Source organism: Danio aesculapii, chromosome 20 (genome assembly GCF_903798145.1).
Source record: "Danio aesculapii chromosome 20, fDanAes4.1, whole genome shotgun sequence".
In the NCBI taxonomy this organism is placed as follows: Eukaryota; Metazoa; Chordata; class Actinopteri; order Cypriniformes; family Danionidae; genus Danio; species Danio aesculapii.
Genome location: NC_079454.1, coordinates 29,536,568 through 29,556,805, shown reverse-complemented (window position 1 = coordinate 29,556,805; position 20,238 = coordinate 29,536,568). Strand labels below are relative to the sequence as shown.

General features: G+C 35.2%; 1 protein-coding gene across 1 annotated transcript in view; it reads left to right on the top strand.

The window, feature by feature from the left end:
- Positions 1 to 20,238, top strand: part of rgs6 (regulator of G protein signaling 6) — a 116,789-nt gene that overhangs the window by 71,021 nt on the left and 25,530 nt on the right. The window contains exons 3-5 of the mRNA XM_056481021.1: positions 15,222 to 15,318; positions 18,249 to 18,299; positions 18,376 to 18,482. Coding sequence (XP_056336996.1) covers positions 15,222 to 15,318; positions 18,249 to 18,299; positions 18,376 to 18,482 — 255 coding nt within the window. The remainder of the gene's footprint in view (positions 1 to 15,221; positions 15,319 to 18,248; positions 18,300 to 18,375; positions 18,483 to 20,238) is intronic.

Genomic DNA, 20,238 nt, shown 5'->3' with positions numbered 1-20,238 from the left:
AGCTAAAAAAACAAGATTAAAAGCAGTTTGAATGCAAGTACCGCCAGGAGCTTAAGGCAAAATAAATGTCCATATTTTAAAGACATGGTGGGGAACAATGGAATTTTATGCAGTGCTTCTTGTCCAGTCTGAGACCACGTCATATTTTCAGTATCAATCAGTCAGTGAAGATTTTAAAGAAACCAGATGCATCAGTTTTAAATGCACCGGAAGTGCTTGAGCTGGCTTAATGAAAATTTAAAGTTTCTGCGCATATACTCCATTGATTTTTAATGAACATTTAAAGATAGGCCTTTTGTCAGTTATAAGGTTGTAAATCAATTGAATCTACTTTTGTTGAACCTATCTGTTTGCATTAGTTCATTTTGGGGTTTATGTTGCAGTTCTACGTTACCCATGATGCTTTCTAAAGTTTTACTAATCTGAGCGTTGTATCCATAGACTGTAAAAGATATGAACAGTTTTGTCATAAAGGGTAATTTTAGCTATATGCACCAAAAGCATCTTTTGTACCAGGCTGTAAACATGTTTTTATCAGCTGTAAAATTTAGGCCAGTTTAGCATGGCAGTCAGTGAACATCTGGATTTCCTGAAGCCAGCCCCCAAAGGCGAGTCGATGAATTGCAGTTTCAAATACTTCTATATTCACTTCACGAGGGAGATCAGGAGGTTTCCGCTTGGTTGTGTTGAGCAACTTATGACAGAATTGTTTTAACCCACCCATTCCACCAAAACATTACCCATGATGCTTTGTTAAAGTTCCACCAATCAGTGTTGCATTGAACAAATTTAGAAAAATTTGGAAAATTTAGCTCTGCCCACTCCGATTAAGCTTCACAAATGACGTAATTAAGTTGGTCTCGAATACTAAAATGTATACTAAGATATATATTTGTAAATATTTTGATTAAATACATCTTTGTATTTCATAGGGCCATGTATATACAGTATGTGCATATTTTGCCATACTTCAAATATATTTTGTTTTTACAGATACACCCGACAACTTAAAATTTATAGTTTTGTGTAATGGGTTTCCAGAGAGAGCTAAAGCAAGAGAGAAAGACACAGTAAGGTATACATTGAACTGAGTTTATTTCTGAGAGACTTTCATTTGACTATTGAAGTTTTCAGCTGGCTTTATACAAGGCTTTGAATCCTGCAAACCTTGAAGGTCCAGGTGTAGAGTCTGCATTTAGACATCTGCTTCTGACGTGCAGAGAACAGAAGTGCTTTTTGATGAGAGATGAGATCAGCAGAGACCAGGCTTCACCTGATTCACCGCTTTTTCATGTCCCAGCTGCATGGCCAGGTGTTTCAAACTGAGGAGCCTCTTAATGTCGTGGAGGCCACTCACACAAAGGCAGAAGTTCACAGGTGGGTGTCATTTTTTTAACTTAAGTGAGACCGCGTAGGCTGATGTGATGAATCTTAAGGAGATACAGTGCTGTGCAAAAGTCTTAGGCCAACCCCACCAGATCCGGTGTTTTAATAACCATCCATGTTTTAAGTAACATTTTAATAACCATCCATGTTTATGTTTTGGTCTCTTCGTTATGATACAAACAGAAAGTATGAAAATATGTGCACAAAATGTCAACTGTTTTTAGAGCAAAATGCCATCTATATTCAGATGGCTTTCCTTGACCCTAAACGCCAGTGATGGAAATAACGACACTATAAATAATCAGCGTTACTAACAGCAATACTTTTTTCAGTAATGAGCAATCAATTTAAATACTGTTTCCCCTGTTACAACGCCTTTACTCTTATTGATAATAAAGTGCACATTACTATGCTTGAGAACACTGAAGAGGTTTTCATGCGAGCAGCGTCTTTCTCAGCCAGCCGTAGGACATCTCTTTTTGATGTGTGTGGATGTGTATTTGTGTTCGGGGCTTGGGCGGGACGCATAACCAACCAGCGATGGAGATTGGTGTGTCTGTGAACGTGGTGTTACCTAGAACTTGATGATTGGCAGAGATAGAGTATATTTCCATCGTTTGCCAATCCGAAACAGAGTAGTGAGGATGTTCTAACACAAGCACGGACACAGTCAGTAGCACATACAGTACCAATGACCAGGAGTCAGAACGATGGCAAATCCAACAAGTTCAAAGGTAGCTTTTGCAAACTGGAAATAGCACTACTTTTCCCTCATTGAGTTAAGGGCAAGAATGTTTATGTATCGTGCAACTTATGCCCAGGGGTCCGTTCTTTGTACCTCGTTTAAGTGATCTAAGATGATTTGGTAGATCCTGGATCTTTTAATCTTGAAAACTGATCTCTGGCTAATTTGGTTCTTCAAACAAGTTCGCGAATCAGATTAAATGTCTGGATGAACTGATCCAAGATCACTGCGTGTGTTGTGAAGGACTGATCTATCAATCTTCATAATCATGATCTGCAACGATTGGCTGACAGCACAGCAGCATAATGACATCATCTGATTAATGTTTAATTATCCATGTGAGCAAAATTACATAAAATTCGTAGTAAACGGTTTGTTAAATATGATACCCAATAACTTTCAACCTTTGTTGTGGGCTGCAGGCTTTAGTCTTTCTCGTATTTAGCAATTTATTTCGTTTTACAGTTGGAGCAGATTTTCTTTATTGTAGTAGTCATAGTATTATTATAGTAGCCGGTTTCTTAATCGGTGTAAAGAATAACGGGATGTGTAAATTAATTTTGCATCACAAAAGCATTTAGATATTGTTAAAGGTGTCTGCAACTTTTGTGAGGCATCAAATCACCGTCATATTAGCTGTCAAAACATGTTCATGACTGCATAAACGTATTATTCCTTAAAAAAAAGTTGCATATTGTGCATGTCTATTATCATACTCAAATTGTACTAAAGCGATTGTACGAGTTTGTATCTAAAAAGTTCATATCAATCAATTTTCTCTATAAACCATCAGGTGGCAGTCCTTGTACTTTTTTTTGGAGTGCAGATTGCATAAGTTTTATTAAAATATATGTTTTAACTATATATATATATATATATATATATATATATATATATATATATATATATATATATATATATATATATATATATATATATATATATATATATATATATATATATATATATAGTTAAAAGTATATTTTTACTATTTTCCCAAGTGTATATAACTACTACTGTAAGAAAATATCAGAATTCGGTTCATACTTTCAGTATTATTTTTGCTTGAAATGACCTGATCTAATCCTGTTTATATGAAATAAGCCCGCTCCCCTGAGCAGGTTTGAGCTACCCGAACTGTTGCTATGACAACTCTCGAATAAGTTTTGAAGAACGAAACGATCCTGGATTGTGTCAAATTGTCTAATAACCAAATCCAGCTAACTGAGTAATCCACGGATGAAGAACAGACCTCAGGTATCTTTGCGTCGGTGACAAGTAATTTTCTAATCTAATGAATCACCTCACGTCATCACATGCACCACAAAATTATTGGCTAAGAACACAGGTGATAACGTGTGTTCTTAGACCAAAGACACGACATCAAAGCAACTAAAACTTGATTTCTCTCCACCGCAAACGCAATGTTTTATATTTATTTCATTTGACATTAGATTTTTAGTAACACAATAGTTACTTTCCATGGTAATTAGTTACTTTTATAATTATGTAACTCGGTTACTAACTATTTGTGAGAAGTAACTACAACTAATTACCATTATAAAGGAACATCACTGATAAACACACAGTCTTGAACTTGTTATGGGAGATTGTTTCAGCACTTCCTCAGTTTCATCTTTAGATTTAATCATATCTTTTATCTTTGTCTTGGTGATCCCATACTGCCTCTGTGTTATTTAGGTCTGGACTCTGTGCAGGCCATTTATTTTCTGTCTGTGTTTTATCATCTGTTGCTCTCCAAATATGCGTTCACAGTTCAGGTGAACACAGAAATGACATTTTTATTTAATTGCTTGATTACACCTTTGCTAAAACCACAAATCTAATGCACTGTAAACCCTAATACGATGTGACTACTCAAATGATTTGAGGAAAGTGATTCCCTCAGTTCGTTTGAGTATTGGGAAATTGACAAGTAAATCAATTGAGTTGATGAAATGTGGTCTCTTTATTGAATTAACTTAAAAAATGTTTTAATCCAATGCTCAACCTTCAACCTGAAGGACCAGGACATAGACACATACACTATGGACAATTTAGTTTACCCAGTTCACTTATAGTCCATGTCTTTGGACTTGTGGAGGAAACCAAGGCACCTTGAGGAAACCCAAGTGAGCACGGGGAGACCATGCAAACTCCACACAGAAATGCCAACTGACCCAGCCGGGACTCGAACCAGCGACCTTTTTGATGTGAGGCCCCTGTGTGTATATCAATTAAATGTATATAAGCATTTAAATATCTACTTTAACTTTTCTCTTTCGTCAGATGGGTTCAGGTAGTGCCTTCACTAGGACTTCAAATATGAATTTAAAGTTTTTTGCTGCCTAATGAGTAAGTTAAACACACCTGTTTAAGTTTTGATGCCAAAACCTGGTATTTTAAGTAATTTCAAGTTATATTAACTCAATATCTTTAGTAATGACAACAGCGGAGTTTACAGTGTGATAACTTTTTCACAGTACTGCAGTTAATCCAAGAAATTAACATTATTGTTGTTTAGCCAGCCTAATATAGTTACTAAGATGTTGTTCCAATCTGGCACTGAATATATCATATATATATATGATATGTGTATATATCATATAGAGTCTTTTGGTTGTACTTTCATGGTGGTTTTTGGAGCAAATAAATATTCAAATTCAAGTTTTAAATGCGTAGTTTTAGGGATGCACTGAAACCATCATTGGTATTGTTTTCAAGTTGATTATAAATTATAAGATATTATAAATGTAAGCCTAAAAGAATTTTAAAAGTGGGAGTGTAACTAAATGGATATATATATATATATATATATATATATATATATATATATATATATATATATATATATATATATATATATATATATATATATATATATATATATATATATTATAGGTGGGCATAGATTAAATTTTTTAATCTAGATTAATTTAGAAATTAATCTAGATTAAAATGGCTCATTTGAATTCTGCCGAAGCCAGGTGGTGCATTAGACCAGGGGCTCATCTCCTATTTCCAAAATGCATCACAAACTGCTCTACTATGTTAAATGGTGATGAAAATAAATGATGTTCAATAAGATGTACTTGTGTTTACTAATTGTTTATTCAGTTAAACATGTTGAACTGTAGGCCTACATAAGCTCCAAACAGCGATTTCATACTTGCTTTTGATGTCTGTACATACAGAAAATGCCAAGTTCACAGAGCCCTGACATGTGTCAAACATTGAGTATGTTTACATGGGCAACAATACTTTAATACGATTTTAATATGAATACTCTGATTAAGAGTATACCATGTAAACAGCGATTTTTGATTACCTTAATGCGACTAAAGTCATAATTGATCTAAACAGAAATGGAACTAAGACATGTGGAGTATCAACTAAGTAATCAAACTATTACCGTCATGTAGCACTTTTCGCCATATTTTCCGACAAGATCCAAGACACAGGCGGCTGCCAGTAAAGGACCACACACAAAACACGCACATACACGCACACACACACACACTGTGGAATGCGGAGGTTTTTTTTCTTTACGTTTGGCGAGCGTTATTACATTCTATAACACTCTCACCAGTCCTTGCTCCTTATTTGCGTCTAGTACCCCAGTTTGTCACGACGTATATCATGTCATGTATACATCCGCCCTAAGACATTCGCCTTACAGCAAGAAGGTTGCTGGTTCGAGCCTTGGCTGGGTCAGTTGCCATTTCGGTGTGGAGTTTGCATGGTCTCCCTGTGTTCGCGTGGGTTTCCTCCGGGTGCTTCGGTTTCCCCACAGTCCAAAGACATGTGATACAGGTGAATTGGGTATGCTAAATTGTCTGTAGTGTATGAGTGCGAATGACTGTGTATGGATGTTTCCCAGAGATGGGTTGCAGCTGGAAGGACATCCGCTGCGTAAAACATGTGCTGGATAAGTTGGTGGTTCATTTCTGTTTAAAGGAGAGAAGATTTTCTCAACACATTTCTAAACATAATAGTTTTAATAACTCATTTCTAATAAGTGATTTATTTTATCTTTGCCATGATAAATAAAATAATATAAATAATATTATAAATAATATTTTACTAGATATTTTTCAAGACACTTCTATATAGCTTAATGTGACATTTAAAGGCTTAAATTGGTTAACTAGGCAGGTTAGGGTAGTTAGGCAAGTTATTGTATATTGATGGTTTGTTCTGTAGACTATTGAAAAAAATATAAAGCATAAAGGGGGTAAAAATCTTGACTTTAAAATATATTTTTAAAAAAATGAAAACTTCCCCTTATTCTAGCCGAAATAAAACAAATAAGACTTTCTCCTGGAAAAAAAATATCAGACTGTGAAAAATGACTAGAGCTAAATACTGTAATTTTAGAAATTTAAATCCCTCAAAATCAAGTTATCTGTCTCTTCTAATTATGTTCTTCTGTTTTTTTTTTTTTTTTTTAAGACTTAGTTAGTGTTAATATGACATGATTCACAGTATTAAATGTTAATTGGCAAAAGTTAACTTTTCTTCCTGCATAAAGTGTTTTCCAATTAACTTCTTTCTGTGCATCCTCTGACCACATTTCACAGCGCATTATTATCTCGCCGTGGGGTTTGAAGCTGTCATAACGCCGCCTCTGAGAATAAGAAATGCGTGTCACGTCAGTATGCGCCTTGGGTAGACATGCTTGAGTGTCATTCATCAGGACCTGGCTGTGGAAAATCAACAGCATCGATTGTTCACATATCTCCTGCGGGGAGTGAGCAGGATATGCTGCAAAGGTATTATCATCAGGAGCGCTTCCCATGCTGTTATCTATGGCAACACTAACCTGTCTCACCGACTAACCCACGCTGGTTTACCACAGAGCCCGAGCTTGATGCATCTCCAAAGTAGTGTGTTTTAATTTCATGGGTTTACCTGGCCAGCAAGTGCGCTAGAAGATGCTTTGCTACAATGCAGTTGGCTTCAGAAATGACCTTGCCTCTTAAGTGGCTCCAGCAGAGGTGGAAATCTGTCCTTGTTTTTCTCTTTTCTCCTCAGCAAGAGTGCCATTGACAGGCTGCTGTAATCAAGTTTGAAAGATGGGCTTGATTGAGAAGGGGCTCTTATGAGTGAATCTGATATGTAGCCACCCACATCTGCGGCTGCCTCTCATTCAAATCCCTCCGAGACACAGAGACAAGTCAGTTTCATGTAGTCATCTGCATGTTAGGATGTAAATCAATGTAATGTATAGGTTTCTGTTGGTAAAATGATCACATAAATGCAATTTTGTGGCAATTTCTGACTATATTTTATGGTTTGGTGAATTAGTGGCTAATTTGGTGTGTTTGTATAATCTTAATTCAAGTAAATAGTGTTGTTGTGTTCATAATTTGTTCTATTTTTCATTCAAAATGGAAAAATAATACGGCATTATGCATGGAAGGCAAGTTATTTGCAATTAATTTATGTGTATGTCACTATTGGCTCATTGGAAATGCATATTTCAGCCTACACTTTTGGGTAACACTTTATTTTGATGGTTCATTTGAGTATTAGTATACTGTCTGCCTAATATCTGCTGATACTGCTCCTTCTACAGACATTTAACTAAAAAAACTTTGCAAGTACATGTCAACTTACACTAACCCTAACCCCAACCTAACAGTCTACTTATAATCTAATGAGAATTAATTGGCATGTAGATGCAACATAAAAAAAAGTGACCCATTTTTGTGCAACTGCAAAATTGTATCTAAACATATGTATCACTGCAGTTTCTAGGTAAAATGAATTGCTACAGGGTAGTATGACACCAACAACTTTTGTTTCTTTTCACAATAATGATATTTACAGGGAGATATCAACAAATAAAGGATAATTGTTGGTCAGGTTTTTGCGCAAGACCAAATAAATACCACAAAACAACTTAACAATCTCTATTTGCAATAGAATATGTTTGTCTAACCTGTTTATCTTTATATTTTCTGTCATGGTCATTTTGTTCAGTAGCTCATTTTGTATGGTGGTGTTTGAGTTTGGGGAAGCACATTTCATTCATTATCCTTCGGCTTAGTCCCTTTAGTCATCAGGGGTCGCCACAGCGGAATGAACCGCCAACTTATCCAGCATATGTTTTACACAGCGGATGCCTTTTAATGCTGCAACCCAGTACTGGGAAACATACACTACGGCCAATTTAACTTATTCAATTCACCTATAGCGCACGTCTTTGGACTGTGGGGGAAACCAGAGCACCCGGAAAAAACCCACACTAATAAGGGGAAAACATGCAATCTCCACACAGAAATGCCAACTGACCCAGCCGGGGCTTGAACCAGCAACCTTCTTGCTGTGAGGTGGTCATGCTACCAAATATGCCACCGTGTTGCTATGGAAGCACATTTTTAAAAAGATAAAAGCAATGTACAATGAAGGTAAAACTATGTGGTCACATGCACTTTGCTTTTACATTTGCTTTTGAAAGACTATTGGTTGGCTTTAGGGAAGGGTTTATGTCAGTTAGTCACTAGGTGATCTGTACATCAAGCCCCATCTGCTCGTTAACATGTAAAGAAGGATGTGTATCTAAAACTCACAATGTACTCCAAGTAACGTATTTCAGAAAAGTAGACCGTGCCCTCTAGTGGATTTGTCAACTGAAAGTGCAATTAAAGCACCTGAAGCAACATTCATTCATCCATTCATTAATTTTTTTTCGACTTAGTCCATTTATTAATCAGGGGTCGCCACAGTGGAATGAACCAACAGCTTATCCAGCATATGTTTTATGCAGCGGATGCCCTTCCAGCTGCAACCCATCAATTTTTTAGCTTACCCAATTCACCTGTGAAAATTCCTTTGCAAATGTTTAACTGTTTATCTCAATATATTGTGCTTCTCCTATTAATCTTGTTTTTTGAAAATGCTGTAAGAAGTGATTGACACTTGCAGCAAGCTCAAGGCAATGCAGAGTGAGCGCTCGCCAATCAAATAATTTTGCCCTTTTGGTGCCCATTTTTCCATTAGAAAAGTGACAAGTGAGTGTTGCTTGATCCTCACTTGATAGTTCCTGTCAGGAGCTCCTCTTTTAAATGTCCTTTCTGCGGTGGAATTGTCGAGATATTTCTTCACAAAGACTTTATAACAGGACTGCTTCACTTAAAATACTTCACTGAATTCCCCAGAGAACCTCAAGCACTTTACCAATGAAAGGACACGTGCTGGCGTTAAAAACAAATTTCCCTTTTTTTAGTTTGTCAGGCACGTTTATCCAAAACGTGCTTTGAGTCCATCAAAATTTATTTCAAGTATATGCCATAGATATGTTGTAAATGAAATGGCTAAAGGGAATGTTTTTATAACATTTATTTTGCATATCAGTTATTAAGAATGCAATAAGAAAATGCATTTTGGGCAAAATACAGTAAGACTGAGTACGTTTTTTATGTTTTTAAAAGAAGTTGCCTTTGCTCAGTAAATACTGGGCTTACTTGATGAAATAAATCTGATCATTAGAATTTTATTTGCTATTTTATTTCTAAAAATATTACTGTAGCTTATCTGAACTGTAGCTTATCTCTGTGATGACAAAGCTGAATTTTCAGCAGCCATTACTGGTGCCAAAAGGTGCTTCAGAAATCATTTTATTTGCTAATTTTGTGCTCAATCCACGTTTAATAATGTCCATTTTGAAAGCGGTTGCTTAATGTTTTTGTGGACTGTTTTTAGGATTCTTTGATTCTCTAATGTTTGTTGCTAATGCTATGCTCTGCCAGTTCTGCTATACAAAAAGTCTGTATTTCCATCATCGTTATATTAATATCACCTACAACAACACCTTCCAAATATTTGTTTTCGTTCTTGTGAAGTTGTGAAGTGCTGTGCCAGGGCTTGTCATTTGCCTCTGGAAAATGTTTACTGGAAGCGGAGGCTTCTTCAACAGCTTTCCTTGAAGAAGCAAGAGCGCTAATTGCTACATTTAGCACACGCTGCGGTGTCCTCTGAGGGGGACGGGACTCTGATAACCTAATAAGAAGTCGGCACAGTGTTTTGACAGATTATGACATATGTAAGTGCTCTCTGGGATGGTGCCAACATGAGGACCCATCCTAAAAAGAGCTCTCTAGTGAGTGCGGCTGATTGTACTGAAATAGAGTGACAAGCCAGCAGGAGGCGGCTGAAGAGTCTCTCCGAGAGATAAGGCATGACATTCGTTAAGTTCATTTAATGGCGTTCACTCTCATTAAGGGGAGGATACATGACTTCACCGTGATGACTGCAGCGAATTTACTGACAGTCAGGCTCTTTTCCTTATAGATTATGCTGCTGGCTTTTGTAATAGAACACTTATCCTATTTTAAGGAATAAAGGTGATTTGAGTAGCAAATTTAGAAAATGGCTGTTTTGTAAAAGGGATGGGAAAAAAAATATGCCCTTAGTTAATTACCCTTGACTTGTCCCAAACCAAAGTTAATGGTTACACTGGTTTCCACCATAGTTAATGAATCATAGCAGAATCCTTTTAAGCTAAATGTTAGACGACTAAAAGGGATCTTTGGTATCACAAAATCCTTCATAAATCGTTCTTATATGCTGATTTGATGTTTAAGAAACTTAGGAAATTGTGCTGCTTAGCATGCTAGATGACACCATTTTCAACTAAAAGCAATTTTTAAAAAAATGATTAATTTAATTTATTATTGTTATTTAAAGGTGCCATATATTGCATGAGTTTAATAACTTAAATTGTTCTCTGATATCTACATAGTAGGCATATGGCTTCGGTAAGTAAAAAAAAATCTCCAGAAATGGTTTTATAAGCTCATCTGTTACTCCATAAAATACCCAGAGAATCAGAAGGTCCTTGATTGACCATATATGCTTCATGTCAGGAATATTAATGAGCTCCGCACACACACACACACACAGCATGATGTACGCTGAACACGGACAAATAAAAACAGAATCAGAATAATGTTATGCTATTTTGCTAACCAGATCTGTTGTGGATAAAGGCTAAAAAATAATTAAACTTGACAAAAGAGGGAGATAGAGATGTATTGCTTTGCATTTTATAGCTACAGTCAAGGAAAACACGGCCAGGAATTAATATCAACCTCTGCATGAACAGTTGAGCTGAGTGATTTGACATAACTCAGCAGTCTTCATGTGTTTGAAATGTACGCATCAATAAACACCATAAATTAACAAAAGATGAAACTAAACATACCTTATGCCTCGTCGAAGTGGAGATGAATAAATGTGTAATCTGTAAATCTTGCATTTTGCGCCCTGAGGCATGTTTCGTGCTGTTGTCATTGCCCAGTAATGCACAGTCAACAATTTAGTGCTCGTGTTTCAAAATAAAGTTCCATATACATAGTAAGTGAAATATGTGCTTAAAATAACTAAGGGATGAAAATTATCACTGTTGTATCACTAGAAAACGTTTCGCTTATCAAACGGAGCCTGAGGCGTGCATATTAATGATTTCAGAGCTTTTTTATGATGCATATGAGTCGTGTTTTCTTGATGACATCAGCTGTTTGTCAGGTCTGGATGAATGACCTAAAGTAGGCATGCATACAAATGTGGAGGGCATGGCCCTTGAGTTACGTCACAGTTTATTTTGTCCTCTGATTGGCCTGTTGTCCACCAGGGTTTTATACTTATGGAATTTATATAAGAATGAGGAAAAAGTGGTGGCTGAGGCTCATGGTATGTCCATATCCATATACTGATCTTTTATTATTTTACTATGCCTTGGTATACCCAGATTTTCTTGTAGGGCACCTTTATCTGTCTCTCTTTATCTGTCTATAATATGCCCCTTGTCTGTTTAATTAATTTTTTTTTTACCTTTTACACCTTCAAATATTGTATAACAGGAAGTTTTAAGGTTGTAGAACAGATGTCATTTTGTCTTCCAAACACTGTGTAGAATTTTATCTGTATTGCTTTGCTTCCTCTGTCGCCGCTGGGTTTAGAGGTGGACTTCTTTATGTCTACAGTCAGTGTCTCTTGTGGGACACTGGCCAACACTCATCGACCCATTTACAATAGTTTGCGCCATAGACTCACATTTTAGGCACTAGATAGAGAGCATTAAATAGAGTGAAGTGCTTTCATGGGTAGAGAGGGGAAATTAGCGTCACGTGGTAATAGATGGGATGACTAGAGGTTTTTTTTTTTGGATAATTAGGGTGGATTCAGCTGTATGTTTTGTTCGATGTGGCTGATGATGTATGTCTGTGTACTTGAAGTGAAGTGGCCTTGCTTTATTTTGTCAGTGTCATGTTGTGTGGGCACGCAGGGAAGGGTCGAGGGAAGACTTTGATTGTTTATATGTAGCGACTATATGTATTAAATGTCTCAGAAGCAGCTGAGATCTTGCCTCCTACACGACACGTGCGAAAAAAGTGCCACAGAGCTGTAATGACAACATGCAATCTCCAAAGCAGAGAACGTTACCTAATCTCATTACACTGGCTCTCTCCTGCAAAACCACGAGCTGTTTTCATCTGTGTAGGGATTATTTATAGACCGTAGGTGCGAGCTTGTATATTGCAAAGGCCTCTGCTGATGCTCAGATGCCAGCATAGCCAGAGAGGAATGACAACAGATGTTCCCATCACAAGTGAAAAGACCAGTACAGGGGCTCTGCAAGATTTGGGAATATAAATAGATACATGTAGGGCCCTAGACTGTAAAATGCCAATTAATATTCTATATAGAACTAATATTCTTGCTTGGGGTAAAGGAGATGCATAATATTAAGAGCCCTATCATACATCTGTCACAATGTGGTGCCAGGTGTGAGGCAAATGTTTGTTTTTTTTTGCTAGTTATTGTATTCACGTCTTGTGCTTCATTGTTTAAATAGACAATGAATTTGAGCTCATTTGAGAGAACCCTGGGCATGCTGGTCTAAAATGGAGGTATGTTTAAGGTTTATTAGTGATGTGTTGCTATTTTGAGGTAACTGAAATTAATAGACAATGACCAAATAAAACCTGGGCTGTAATTTTTGTTATTTAAAAAGTGCATTGGTGATATACAACTATTGGCAAGTCCAAAACCCAAATACATGTGCTTATTGCACACAAAGGGATGTGCAGCAGCTCAGAAATATCTTTAAATATAAAAACTTAAGGCGATTATGATTATTATTGTGTATATAAATATAAAAATGTTATCTCATGCCTTCATCTCAAGGGGCTTTAGTGGAATCCAGCTCATTCGGTAGATGGTCTATTCACACTTTAAGTTCATGCACAAGCAGATGAGTTTCCTAACTGGTGTGTTCAGATTTTCCGTTTACAAATTCACCATGTCTAAAGCGAATGGACTATGGCATGACTGCAACTAGCTTTTAAAGGGAATATGAGATGAGACTCTAAATGATTTAATGCACATTATGCCCAAAACCCACCTATTACTCATTAAGAGACTAAGAAAACCCCTTTTAGATCATGCGTCGGCCAGGTGCGACAACTCTTTTTTCCCAAGCTTAAAATATAAAGATAAAAAAATGTAAAAATATAGTGTGTAAATGTTTGTAAAACATTATTTGAGAACATTAGGCTTTCAAATTCACTTAACATTAGGAATCGCTAATAAACACAAATCCAGCCAATCTAATGATATTTTAAAAGTTGGAGTCAAGTTTGACCCAATAAACAAATAATTATTAAATTTTGAAGAGATAAGTTGAGTCGATGTAGCAAAAAAGGCAGACTTAGTAACTTATAATAATTAGTTGAAGCTGCTTGATTTTATTTGTAAAGTGTAATATATTTTTATCACATTTTTTCTCAAGTTAAACTAAACTTATTTTGACAGCTTCTTTTGAAGATGCTTGAGTTTCTGTGTCCACATGATGCAACGTTTTTTTTTTTTTTTAATGGTCAGTGATTCCATCCATTTTTCCTCATTTTGAAAAATTTTAAGGCCCAATATGTGGACTAAAACATTTTGATGCGAGTATTAATGTGAGCAGTAGATGTAGGTGTATGTGTTTACACCTGTTATGACTGACAGTTTGGTTAGAATGTGATACTACAGATGGCTGGAAAAAATCTGCAAAATACTAGATCAGCCTAGTGGTGGACTAAAATAACTGACTGGCAGCTTTCAAGAAAAAAAATATTGTATTACATTGGTTTATTACCTTAAGTATTTCTGCTAATTATTTAAAACAAATTCACTTATTAAACTGTTTTTGAAAGAAGTTTTTTTCATGCCCACCAAATTGGCATATATTTGATCAAAAATACAGTACAGGGTGTCCACAAAAATAGTCTTAAAAATGTTAAAATGTCTTCGATTTAAAATAAAACATTTTAGGCCTTAAAAGTCTTAAATTCACTGAAAGAATGTCTTGTAGGTCATTTTAAATGGGTCTTAATTTTCCCATGTCCATGTAAATTTATTTATATTTTGTTTATTATAATTTTTTTTTATTTTGTTTGTTTTGACACATTATTTCAAATGTGGCTAAGAAATATCTTTTTTGATAGGGCAAGTAAAAGACTTTTCCGCTGACTCAACCAGGCCATTGGAACAAAATCCTTAGCATTTAGCACTGTTTATGTCTGAACTTTCATTCATTTTGGTCTTAAAAAGGTCTTGAAAAATATTAAATGTAACTTGATGAAACCTGCTGAAACCCTGCAGTAATATTTAAAAATATCTCTACATTGCTTAATGAGCACATTGCCACCTACAGTATTATTTTTTAGATTGTTATTTTTAGATTTTTTTGTGATAGTTCAACAAGTGTTATTAATAATTTAATTATTCTAAACCTTTGACAGTAATGTATACATTATTTATCTGTAGTGAGCTATCATAAAATGCTACTTATATAGCAAAGCATTGTGTTTTTATTTCAGCTGAATTCACCACATTGCACGGAGCAAAAATAGACTTGGTGTAGAAACTCTTCTGCAGCTCTGCTTCTGCTGTGCTGCTCTTGCTTTTGTGGGCTGTGTTAATTCTGTATCCTGTCAATATGGGTGCTGAAATAAACTGAAGCAGACTGACTGTAGGTGCAGGATGAGATGTGAGTCAGCTGAATGAACTAGACAGACTCTCTCTTCTGTTTGTGTAGATCGAGGACATCATCACACACCTCCAAGATGAGGCTGAAGGAGTGCCTGTCAGAACCGTCAAGAGCTTCCTCACCAAGATTCCTAATGTGGTTACAGGTAAACTAGCAGAGATAGTCTTCTGTCTGTCTCTCTATATACAGATGAAGTCAGAATTATTAGCCCTCCTGAATTATTAGCCTCCTGTATATTTTTCCCTCAGTTTCTGTTTAATAGAAAGGTATTTTTTAACACATTTGTAAACATAATAATTTTAATAACTAGTTGCTAATAACTGATTTATTTTATCTTTGTCATGATGATAATATTTTTAATATTATATTTTTCAAGATACTAGTTTTCAGCTTAAAGTGCAATATAAACGCTTAATTAGGCAAGTTAGGATAACTAGGCAAGTCACACACAAACACACATAAACATTGTGATTGGCTTTGCCTTTCCCTGTTGTCATGTGAGAGGCTGCGTTTAAATGTAACAGCGCCAAAGCCGCACAGGGGAATTTCCTGTGCAAGAAGATGTGTGAGGTGTGTGACACACACAAGTGAGGATGGCGGTGGACTCAACATTGGTGGACTCAAGTTACTGAATGAGTCCATCATGATAATGCCATTAATGCTTGTGTTTTCTCAGCTACACAGATGTAGTCGGTGAATAATATGCTCTGAAAACTAACTTCAGAATAAACAGCTAAATGTAAAATGATATGATCCCTATTCTCTCAGAGTAGCATGTCCCTTTTTGCAGTTATTCGCTTGATTTTCTATTTAATTATTAGGTATAAATATTGCATTTTTGTGACATTTTAAGAACTGATTTTTACTGAATTATCTTTTTGGATTTTGCATACTATTTTACTATTTTAAGTGTTTATTTACAAATGTGCATTTAAACTGTAAGTTTTATATTAGAGTTTTATAAAAATAATGAAAATTTAGAATAAAGAAATATGAAAAGATACTTATTTTTAAAATACAAATTTATTATCATCTATCATAATGTTTTTTTTTTTTATATAAATCTGTTACAACTTGTTTTTAATTAAAACAAGCCTATAGGCAAATAACAAACTGGCCAGTACATTTAACTTTCTTCATTCAGAATTCGGCCATTTAAATAATAAGAAAATAATTCAAACATAATAATAATAATAATCCAACTTTTGGTCTTTTGAACCAACCGAACACCCCTTGGCTACAGGCCTGATCATTTAATTGAACATTTAATTGTATGAAGAGAGGATTAATTAATATTATATTTTAATAGCAGTTCAATAGTTAATAGCAGCATATGGGCTGTTTGATTCACCCATCCCCACCAATGTCAAGAGCAAACCTACGCCCTTGCTTTGGTAAATATTTGAAAAATAAATTCTCAGGAGGGCTAATAATTTTGACTTCAATTTTGACTAATAATTTAGATTTTTCTTGTCTTCCTTATTAAACATTAGTTTCTTTTTCTCAACTTTTTGTGGTTTTATGATTCATTTATTGTACAAGCAGATTATTTGATAATAGTTTCAGAATAATCTTCATCTGATGTGAATGTACATGATTTTAACGAAAGTGTATTTCAAAGAGTTCATAATCTGTGCTGAAGTAAAACTTTATAATGAGGGAAAAGTTACTGAGTGCACCATTAAAAATAGCAGTTTGCTTTTTAAAATTAATGATGGTTTTAAAATGTTCTTCACATTTTTACAACACTGTCAGTGCCAATAAAATATGTACACAGTTATGCTTATTTAGTATTTACCGTGGCAGTGCTAGATCAGAGGGTAGGGTTTATTTTTAATTCGGTAACAGTCTGGATCCACATGCCCCTGTGGTCTCCACATTTAGTTTCTCAGCTTCCTTTAGTATATGATAATGAATGCTGGTAGAGCAGATATTTGTCCTTAAACGCCCTCAAAGAGAATAAACCTGAAGATATGGCTCGATCTGCTCACATTGCTAAACACAATTACTACATCGAGCAGCTCTAAATGGATGCCCGCAGGCCCACATCCGGATAACTAATAGCTGATCTGGAACTAAAGCGCTGATGTTGTACATGATTGAGGTGGTGCTAATGTAGATTCAGCTTGACTGATCTGACACCCATTGAATGTTAAACCGTAACGTGTATTGGTGCACATTGACGAGTTTAATCAAGGCTTTGAGAAGTGAATGCAATTTACATGTAAAAATCAAATGTTTTATTATTATTATTATTATTATTATTATTGTTGTTGTTGTTGTTGTTGTTTTTATTGATGTTGTTATTATTACTATTGTTTTTATTACTATTGTTTTTATTATTATCATTATTAATATTATTATTATTATTATTATTATTATTATTATTATTATTATTATTATTATTATTATTAATATTATTAACATTGCGGTTTATGTACAATGTAAGGATGGTTTTGTTCTGTGCATATAATTTTTGCGTTTGAGTGTATTTCTTATGAACATTATGTGAAAATAAAGAGAATTGTTTTTTACTGCATTTTACCATATATGGTAAATGCGCTTGTTAAGTCGTGACAGATGGAATACTGTTTACAGATACAAGTCGCTTCTCGTTTGAATTGCAAAAATATTCGTTTATGACCACTTTTTAGTCATATAACACATTAAAGTGAATTTTATTTCAAATCATGGTGTACACCACAGTCTCTGGACTTGCTGCATCACAGACACCAATATTTCAACAATTTATTAAAAAAATGTATCAGTTTCTGGCCATCGGATATTAGGCATGGATATATATATATAGCGATCGTGATCTTCGAAAGTAGTACATCGCTTTGTAAATGTTTATTTTTACCATTTGAGTCTCCCTTATTCAGCAGTTAGACCCGGAAGCTGATTCGTGTGGCATCACATTTAACAAGCGGATAGTTTAGTAGATTAGTCATTTACTGTAATTAATTAAATAAACACAATGTATATAATAAACACAATATATTTTGTTTTGTTTTATTGTGTTTTTTATCGCTTTGCAAAAATAAACTAAACTAAATAAACTCTTTTTAATTTTAGGTTCGGACATTGTTCAGTGGATGATGAAGAACCTCAACATGGAAGATCCTGGTAGATATGAATCTCTTTGACTGATTTTAGCACTTTTTAAATGCATTTTATTGAGAATAAATTCTTGTATTGATAGCGGAGGCCATACACATCGGCAGCCTGATCGCCGCTCAAGGCTACATCTTCCCCATCTCTGATCATGTTCTCACGCTCAAGGATGATGGGACGTTTTACCGCTTTCAGGTGAGCTTATCCATTTACAGTACCATCAAATAAATAACAGTCACGTGGATTGTATCCCAGCAGCTGTTGTTTCCAGGACGTGATCCTGTTTCACTTTAACACGGTGAGATGCTGAATCTGCTGTGCAAAACACTGAAGACACACTGTGAAGAAGCTCCACTGACCTTTACACCTACTGAACAAATAGAATTGTGTTTGATCAGTGCAGCTGCCTTATTAAGCTCTTCACTATAGACGCCATAGGTCAGCCAGTACATTACATGCATTTAACTTAAGATATATACACCATTTTCCAAAGGTTTGTGGTCAGTTTAACTTTAAAGCATTTAAACGCAAATATATGATATCTATATAGCATGCATGCACTTTGTTATGTATATATAGTTACTTAAATAATGTATTGCCATAATCTTTTACTCTCCATGAACCATGAAACAGCTTTTTTTTTTTTTTTTTTAATGGAAGAAAAACACAAAATCACTATAATGTGAAAAGGACGCTAACAAGGGAAGTGCAGATTCAAATGCAGGGTTTATGAGTTGAATGGTCAGGCAGGCAATAGTCAACACAGGAACAAACAGATGTATACGGGCAATACAGAGTTATGGTCAATAAAAAGGCAGATGGTCGACAGGCAGGCAGCAGACACGTAAAAACAAACAAACAAACAAACAAACAAAGTGAGGGTCAAAACATGGTAAAGCAAGGCAAAGGAAACGCATCGTAATGTACACAATAACCGTAACAAGACTCAGCAAAGAGGTGTGCGTGTGTGCTGTGTATATCATACCTGCCAACACTTCCGTTTTCCCGGGAGTCTCCTGAATTTCAGACCCATCTCCCGTCCGCCTCCCGTATTGTTCTGTCTCCCAGAAAACTCCCGGAATCCCCACACCCCCTCGCTCCTCAGCTTTTTGGTTCAAACCCTCCCGTCCCCCCACTTCACTTCGTGCGCAACCCCGGATAAATTCTCTGGGATTTTAAGATCCGAATGTTGGCAGGTATGATGTATATAGTCCATGTAATCAGTTCACGAGCAGCTCCCAGCCAGTGTGTGAAATCAATGGAAAGAGAAACAGGCGCATGAGCGGTGCATGACTGGAACTTGTAGTCCATATACTGGCGGATTTGTAGTTCTTTAGTGAACTGTGTTTAGTAGTGATCTGCAGGCACTGGATAAGATAACCACTTGTAACTGCAATTGATATAATAATTGCTTTATGAAATTATCTTATTATTATTCATTTTATTTAATTAAGAATAATAGTAATAACCTGTCTTAATTCAAACTTGGACAGATATTTTCCACAATACAAGTTGCCCATACTTATATACATATTTATGTATTATATTATATTATATTATATTATATTATATTATATTATATTATATTATATTATATTATATTATATTATGTTATGTTATGTTATGTTATGTTATGTTATATTTTATTTTGTTATGTTATGTTATGTTCCTCTCATAATACCTTCAATAGATATTTGGCACATGTGGTATTTGAATGGTTAATCACGTTAAACTAATTAATTCTGAGGCATTCTTTTAAAATATTAATTGAACTCTGCAATTTTTTTTCTTGCATGTGTTAACTTTAGGCCCTGAGGTCTGGTCTGTTTTGTTTTCTGTCTGCTGTTGTACTTCTAACATCTAAGATGTTAAATAATATATTATCTCATTATGTACTTCATAAATTAGGTAGATCTTTATCTGGTAAAAGCTAATGCTTCATTTTTTCAGT